The sequence below is a fragment of the Lutra lutra genome, chromosome 8, assembly GCF_902655055.1.
Source record: "Lutra lutra chromosome 8, mLutLut1.2, whole genome shotgun sequence".
NCBI classification, from domain to species: Eukaryota; Metazoa; Chordata; class Mammalia; order Carnivora; family Mustelidae; genus Lutra; species Lutra lutra.
In genome coordinates, this window is record NC_062285.1 from 65921173 (window position 1) to 65930143 (window position 8971).

An 8971-nucleotide genomic window follows, 5' to 3' on the forward strand; every position below is an offset into this window, starting at 1 on the left:
ATACACAATGGAATACTATGCAGCCATCAAAAGAAATGAAATCTTGCCATTTGCGACGACGTGGATGGAACTAGAGGGTATCATGCTTAGCGAAATAAGTCAATTGGAGAAAGACAACTATCATATGATCTCCCTGATATGAGGGAGAGGAGATGCAGCATGGGGGGATGAGGGGGTAGGAGAAGAATAAATGAAACAAGATGGGATTGGGAGGGAGACAAACCATGAGTGACTCTTAATCTCACAAAACAAACTGAGGGTTGATGGGGGGAGGGGATTGGGAGAGGGGGGTGGGGTTATGGATATTGGGGAGGGTATGTGCTATGGTGAGTGCTGTGAAGTGTGTAAACCTGGCGATTCGCAGACCTGTACCCCTGGGGATAAAAATATATGTTTATAAAGCTGTAAAAAAAAAAAAAAAAAGAAAAAAGAAAGGATGAATACCCAAGTTTTGTAGCAACATGGACGGGACTGGAAGAGATTATGCTGAGTGAAATAAGTCAAGCAGAGAGAGTCAATTATCATATGGTTTCACTTATTTGTGGAGCATAACAAATAGCATGGAGGACAAGGGGAGATGGAGAGGAGAAGGGAGTTGAGGGAAATTGGAAGGGGAGGTGAACCATGAGAGACTATGGACTCTGAAAAGCGATCTGAGAATTTTGAAGGGGTGGGGTGTGGGAGGTTGGGGTCACCAGGTGGTGGGTATTGTAGAGGGCACGGATTGCATGGAGCACTGGGTGTGGTGCAAAAATAATGAATACTTTTATGCTGAAAAAAATAAAAAATTAAAAAAAAAAAGAATGAATCTTGGAACACTGAAAAAAAATAAAATTACAAAAAAGATAAAAATAAAAACAGAAAAATAAAATTCAAATAAAAAAGTTGAAATAACATATTTGTGCCTTTGTTTATAGATACTCCTTCTGTATCATATGAAATTTGCTCAGTTTTTTTTACCATTGTAAAACTGCCAGCTTCCATAGTGTTTGGTACATATGTGAGTGCTTGATAAGCATTTGTTGAGTAAATTAATGATTCATAAGCAACTGAATAATAGCATTCAGCTGTACTGAATCTTTGCAAACAAATCAATCAGTTATTAATAAAAAATCATTTAACTTTGGGTTCAGAGAAAAATAACAGTAAAGGAAACAGAAAAGAAAAGCACTAACTGAAGGGAATCACCTCAATTATCAAATCTTTTATTTTTTTCTATTCTTTTCCAGACTTCATCTTTTTTGTACACAATTTCTGAAAAACTGCTATTATATATATATATATATATATATATATATATATACACTATTTTCCTCTATCCTTGCATTTAAAGTGTTGTGTAAACATCCCCTATAATGTTCAACAGTCTGAGTAGTTGTGGTTTTTAACAACTTCATCTAATTACATAGAGGTGTCAGACTGTGATTGCTCTTCGCCCTGTTGTCTGACATTTAGGTTGTTTTCTATATTTTACTATTATGAATCTAACCTAAATGAATTGCTTCATGACACTCCAGTACAAGAAAGGTCACATTTCTTTGTTTTTCTAAATCAAATGGTATTTGGCTAGGGCTCCCACCTGTGAAGGTTAATGAGAAATCCAATCTCAGTCATTTTTTAAACAGCTTCTGTGTCTTTCATTGGTTTTACCAGAAACCTGGGGCTAATGTGGCTCAAGAAAATTGGGAAAGGGCTCGTCATCCTCAGATCCCTTTGGGTCCCTTTGTTTTTCATTACACTCCAAATGTGGAGAGCTAGTCCTCCCTATCTTATAGTTTGGTTGGCTCCAAATGCAGCAGTGATACCTGTTCTCAGGTATCTCATATCACCTGTGGACGAGGGTGATCTGTACAACTGGGAGGTGGCCATCTTCGGGCCCCCCAAAACCCACTACGAGGGTGGCTACTTCAAGGCATGCCTCAAGTTCCCCATCGACTATCCGTACTCCCCACTGGCCTTCCGGTTCCTGACCAAGATGTGGCACCCCAATATCTACGAGACAGGGGATGTGTGCATCTCCATCCTCCACCCCCCCCCCCCCCCCCCCGTTGATGACCCCCAGAGTGGGGAGTTGCCCTCAGAGTGGTGGAACCCCACCCAGAATGTCAGGACCATCCTGCTGAGTGTCATCTCGCTCCTCAACGAACTTAACACCTTCTCGCCGGCCAACGTGGACGCCTCTGTGATGTACAGGAAGTGGAAAGAGAGCAAAGGCAAGGACCGGGAGTATACGGACATCATCAGGAAGCAGGTCCTGGGGACCAAGGTGGACGCGGAGCGGGATGGCATGAAGGTGCCCACCACGCTGGCCAAGTACTGTGTGAAGACCAAGGCCCCGGCGCCCGATGAGGGCTCGGACCTCTTCTATGACGACTACTACGAGGACGGGGAGCCCGAGGCCGAGGCCGACAGCTGCTTCGGAACGATGAGGACGACTCTGGCAATGAGGGGTCCCGACACCACGACCCCGAGAATAAACTTACAGATTTTACCTCAAAAATCTTACCTCCCATTAGTGGCAGCTGATATGCAACATCCCCTTTCCTTCTGCTTCTTCCAAGATCTCAGGTCCTCCTGGAACACTGTGCTCAATCATATACACGGTTTCCCACACAAAAACCCACAATCCCAAACACGGTCTTGTTGTCTTCTGCCATTTACTCACTCTTCTGCTTCTTCTGCCTTCCATTCCTGTCCTCTGTCAGACAATTATAATTTCTTTCCACTATAAGTCAGACCTCTCAAACCAAGGCTTTAGTGAGACCTTTCTGTAGGGCAGCTTCTGAAATAAAACCGAAAAACAAATAAACAAACCAAAAAGAGCTTATTAAGCCACTTGGAACTCCACCCCAAGAAGAGCCTAGAACTTGCAATACAAAGGCATGGATGTCCTTTGTGTGAAGGAGGGAAGGGAAAATTATGTTACTCTTTTTAAGGCCTCTGAGAATTTGGCTCACATTTGTACCTCAGTAGATTTTCTAGCTGTGTGTGAAACGGTACAATACATATTACGAAGCACATTATTTTTTCTCAAGTAATAGGATTAGTGGGTCAAATTTTATAAGTCAATCTGTTAAAAACAGCTTACAAAGTTAAAAGTGTTGTAAGAAAGGGAACCAAAAGGACATCAACAACAGACAAGGTGGCTTCCACTACTATAAATTGTGTTGTGAGATAATTTAGGAAATTCTTCCATTAGAGACAAGGAGAAAGCAGGAGGCTCACGTGGTTAAGGCAAATTAAGGAAGGCCATCTCATCCTCACCTTCTACTATCACTGATGTTACAATGATACTTTCTGCTTAAGGGCCCACAGGACAGCTGACCCCTACTCTGCTGGACTCAGAAGCTCCAAAGGGCAACAGCGATGTTCTCTGTGAAGATGTCTGAGAGCCATCAAGAGAGCAGAGTTAAATCTGACTAGAACCTGAAAGAATTGAGACCTCAGGAAGTGAGTTCCCTGCTCATGGCTGCTTTCCTTGGAAGTGGGTGGGTTGTTGGTTCTGGATAGAAGAAATAAGTAGCTGAGAGCCTGTCTGCTGGCCTTATGAGCTTTTAAGAGGAAATATTAATTTGAATTCAGGGCTGGAAAGAAGGTAAAGGGCTCTGGTGAAAAATCTCTGGCTTTGGCTCGTACTCCATAGGTTCATACTCTAGGAGTAAAAATAGAGCATAGTAAAGAGCCTGGAAGGGACTGGATTTCCTGGAGATCTTTCTTTATTTCTGACCTAAAGGAAGGTGGTCCTAGATTGTGAGACTCCCAGAGAAGTGACAGAAACAACACAGATTTTCTTTATCAAAAGATAATAGAATTTCTAGACTCCAGTTAATTTTACAAATAATTTTGCAAATACAATGTCTGGCATACAATTAAAAAAATCGGGCACACAAGGGAATAATGCAACATGACCCAACACAGAAGAATTAACAAACAATAGAGACAGACGAGTTAGGGGCTTCAGATCTTGGAGGGATGAAATTACTGGACACAGACTTTAAAAATATGTGATTTTAATTGAAAACATACATGACCAAGTATTTTATCAGAGATTTGGAAACCATGGGAATCTATTAAATGCAAATTCTCATACTACAAAGGGCAATAATCAAAATTAAGAGCACAAATGAAAAACAGCATATTAGATATAACTGATATTTATTGAAAGGGAAGATAAGTCAGAAAAATATAACAGTCAAGTAATGAGAAATAAAGAGATTGAAAATACAGAAGAAAGGATTAAGAGACATGGATAAGCAAGTGATAAGGTCTGGTATACATGTGATTAGAGATCCTGAAAGGAGAGGAGCAATTAAACAGTAGCAATATTTAAAAAGATAATGTCAGTTTTCTGTAAACTGACAAATCCAAAAATTTTAAAGCAGTTAAACAACACAAAACAAAACAGAACAGGCTGCCTTTAGTGGAGCAATATTCAGATCGATAATTGTCATCGAGTGGAAACAACGGGGAGCAGAAAATACGGAGTGATGTCTACAAATGCTGAAGGAATTCTATATGCAAAACCCCCCAAACCAAAAACCAGTCAGCCAGCCAACCGAACAAATACACACACACACACACACACACACACCCTCCAAGAAAGAAGGTGAAATAAAGGCATTTTTAGACAAATTATGAAGCATTTATTTAGCAGTAGATACACACTTCAAAAAATACAAAGGGTTCTTCAGGCAGACTAAAAATGATTTTAGATGGAGAGTTGGAGTAGTAGAAGGAATATAAAGCAATGAAAATAGCAAATATGTGGCTCTCTCATTAAATAGTAGAATAATCAGATGAAAATTAGCAAGGACACTAAATATCTGAATCACAAAATGTGATTTCACATTCTTTTAAGGTAAGTATATGTAGAACATTTATGAAAATATGCTTATGGTTTGAGCTATAAATCACATTTAAATATACTTAAGGCTTAATATCAAATAATATGTTCTCTGACCATAATGATGTTAAATGAGAAACAGCCAATAAAAGATAATGAAAAAAAACCCCCTATATTTTTGTGAATTAAAAAATACAATTATGAATAACTCCTGAGTTAAAGAAGATGTTAGAATAGGAATTTGACAATATTTTGAATAAAATGAAAAAAATATACTACATATTAAAACTTCTTAAAGAAAAACATATACCTAAAAATGTAAAAAAGAGACTAAAAGCAATGAGATAAGAATTAAAACAAGAAATTAGGGAAAGACTATCCTACTAAATTCAAAGAAAGCAGAAGAGAGAAAAGAAAAGATAAAAAAAGTAGAAATCTTTAGGGGTGCCTGACTAGCTCAGTTGGAAGAACGCGTGACTCTTGATCTCAGGGTCATGTGGGTTTGAGCCCCATATTGGGTGTAGGGATGACTTACATAAATAAAACTTAAAAAAAATAGTAGGAAGTTTTAGAATAGACAGCACATACAACAGAGGAAAAATACTGCTCACAGTTGGCTCTTTGAAGAAACTAATCAAATTTATAACTCTCTACTACACTGATGAATTAAAGAACAGCGATGGAACAAATAATAACAGAAATTAAAAATAAAGAGGACATTACTATAGATATTACAGAAATTATCAATACTTTAATTAGATATTATGAACAACCTTCTACCAATAAATTAGAATACTTTAGTAAAATACATTTCTAAAAAAATACAACTTAGAAAATTGGTGCAAGAAAAAACAGAAGATGAGAAGAGACTTACAATAATTAAAGATTTGATTCTGGCTAGATAGTTTCAATGGCTAATTTTAGCAAATTAAATATAAAATATTAAAGAAGAAATAACACCAACTTTATGCAAATGGTCCCAGAGAACAGAAAGAAGGAACAAGCTCCAATTGCTTTGTGAGACTGGCATGTTCTTGATATCAAAACACAAGGACATTATAAGAAAGGAAATTAAAGGCCAGTTTTATTCATCAACATAGATGTAAACATTCAATATATAGGCAGATTGAAATGAGATATACATGAAAAGTACATCCTGACCAAGTTGGATTTGCTAAAAAAATTCAGGTTCAGTTTAACATGAAAAAAAAAAATCAATATGGTTCACAACATTAGAAGGAAATTAGTATATAGAAAGAAACAAAGAAAACAGAAAGAAATGAAGAAGAAAGAAAAAAAGTTGCAATTAATTACAGCCTATCTATATGGAGCAGTGACCAGCTAGGGGTGACTTTGTCCTCTAGGAGACATTCAGCTTCCTGGAGGTATTCATGGTTGTCACACTTAGGGATTGCTTCTGCTCTTGAATGGGTAGAGGCCAGACATACCGCTGGCCGTCCTACAGTACATAGGATAGCTCCTATAACAAAGGATTATGTGCCCAAAATGTCAATCATGCTGAGTTGACCAAAAAAAAAAAAAAAAAAAAAAATTCTTGTTGTAAACAAGTAAATAGAATGCCTTGAGAAAATCAGAGACACACAAAAAATACTCAGAATTTAATAGAATTTAAGAATGTTTCAAGCAGGAAGGCACCAACAAGTTTTCTATGGGAAAGAAGAGAATACAGACAACATTGTTACCAGATAATTTCATACGTTTAGAAAATGAACTTGGTTATGTGCACTGACCTGCCCTCTACACTCACTCATTAAAAGGTCTGTGGGGTATTAAAAGGATCTTGCTGGTAGAGAATTGTCATATTGATTGAGTAAAATAGTCTTTGGGGAAATTTCTCAGATGTTTGATACAAATGGCAGTTCCCAGGGCATGGGAAACATCTTGCAACATTTCCTTCAAGAGGAAGTCAGGCCTTAATTATGTCAGTGATCCACTCAAAGATACATAATCCATGCTCTTCACTGTATGGTGCTCAGAGAAGTAATTCTTAACATTAGTTTTGCATGGCATTAGAATTACCGGATTTAACAAATAAAAATACAAGATGTCCAGGTAAAGCCTTCACTGTTATCTGAAATTCAATGAACTGGCCATTCTGAATTTTATCTGGTTAATCTAATATGCATTTTAATTAATTTTAATTTGCTTTTAACACAAAGAATATCTTTTGTGTATTAAATTTTTCCAGCCTCTTTACAATGTCTTTCTTTAAAGAAAAGCCTTAAGGCGCTGTCTTTCTACCCCTCTATCTCTCTGCCTTCCCTACCTTACAAATTCCATTTAATTAACATAGAATCAAAGTTCTTGATCCTCTAATTTTCTTTATTTATATATTGTTTTGTGGGAATGATTTTAATTTAGGACTTATTCCAAATATGAATTCTGACCTTAATATAGTATTTCCCTGTAAGAAGGTTGAAATCAGCTGTGGTATTGGGACAGTGAGGTGTGGTGCAGACTTAATAAAACACAAAACAACAATACCTGCTATCAAAGAAAATCTCTGGACTACTTTGTTTCAGAATCACATGTGATATTTAGATGGGATTCCTGGGCCCGAATCAGAATCTGCATTTTTAACAAACACCCCAGGTGAATCTTAATACACATTAAAAGTTTAAACATCACTAGGCTAGAAATTTTCAGTTGTGCAGGTGTCCTCAGTACTGGAAAGTGTTAAATTAAAAAGTAATGGTTTCATTACTTTCATTTAATTTTTATTTTTTTGTTTCTTTTTTTTTTGTTTCATTAATTTTAGACTTCATTTGGAAATATCGTGGTTGTTTCACAAACCATTCTGAATCCATGTCCATGAATTCCCATTTCTTCTTCAGAGCCCAGATGAACTCCCCTTCATACACCATTTATTTTGTCCATTCACTCATTCGTTCATTCATTCATTCATTCATTCAACAAACAATGACAGGTACAAGCTTCTGTGACTACTTTAAATGGAAATGTTATAAATATAAACCTTATCATTACCCTCCTGAAGGACAGTGTCTTCATATTTTACATTTCTGTCTTTTTCCACATTGTTGGCAGCCAAAAAAATACAGCTTCATTTTACTTATTTGTTTTCCTGTCACCTGTGGCAAATATTTAATTTGTTACTAAATGACATTTATGGTCTTGAACTTGCTTGTTTCTGTGTCCTCCACACACACTGGGGTCCCAGTATGCATTGACGATATGTGTGTATGCTTATCAAAGTGCCCTTAGGAAATGAAATAACATGTGAAACTCATTTTTTATTTTCCAGCAAACTTCATAACATTCTCCTTGGTTCCATCCTTTGGATGGATTTCTAGTTTATCTTATATGTGAGAAATGACCTTATAACCTGTGTGTGACAGTTGTTTGGGTTTTATTAAGTGCCCTGCTAGCTGGCGATATAGGAGCATTACTCATAGATATTTGTTTGCTACCCCAGTAAGCCAAGAAAATTTATTTTTATATATTTAACTACAGTGTCTTTCTTCTCCTGCACGTCATTTAAAAGTAGTTCATGGAATAAGGAGAATACTGCCAAGTCTTGCTTTAGAGGTGAGAAGGAGATAGATTGCCATCATGGGTCCCAGAGGTGAAATTTTGTAATATCCATATCTTCCAGGACAAAGTGAGCTTGATGAAAATTAAGTATAAATTCAAACTAAAAGGAGTTTCTATTTTTTTTTCCTATATGCAGAGGAACAATCAGCTCACCACCCCTACTTCCTTCCCCAAAGGGTCAGTGGGAAAGGTCCTGCAGAATGTTTCCATGATACCATCAGAGGGGCACGCCTACAAGAAAGCAAGCCACTGCCATATAGGGGGAAGGGTGGTTTTTTTTTTTTTTTTAAAGATTTTATTTGTTTATTGGACAGAGAGAGATCACAAGTAGGCAGAGAGGCAGGCAGAGAGAGAGAGGAGGAAGCAGGCTCCCCACCAAGGAAAGAGCCCGATGTGGGGCTCGATCCCAGGACCCTGGGATCATGACCTGAGCCGAAGGCAGAGGCCTTAACCCTCTGAGCCACCCAGGCGCCCCGGGGGAAGGGTTTTTGTTGCTGTTTTTGAAACAATAACATCTTAGTGGCCATGCCAAAGTTCTGTCTAATTTCTGTCATC

The 8971-nt window shown here is 37.6% G+C and overlaps 1 protein-coding gene across 1 annotated transcript; it reads left to right on the plus strand.

The window, feature by feature from the left end:
• Window positions 1-1744: 1744 nt before the first annotated feature.
• LOC125106928 (ubiquitin-conjugating enzyme E2 R1-like) lies at window positions 1745-2526 on the plus strand. The gene is given in 2 exon segments (XM_047741508.1): window positions 1745-2420; window positions 2423-2526. Coding segments are annotated over 2 exon segments (780 nt in total).
• Window positions 2527-8971: the final 6445 nt, after the last annotated feature.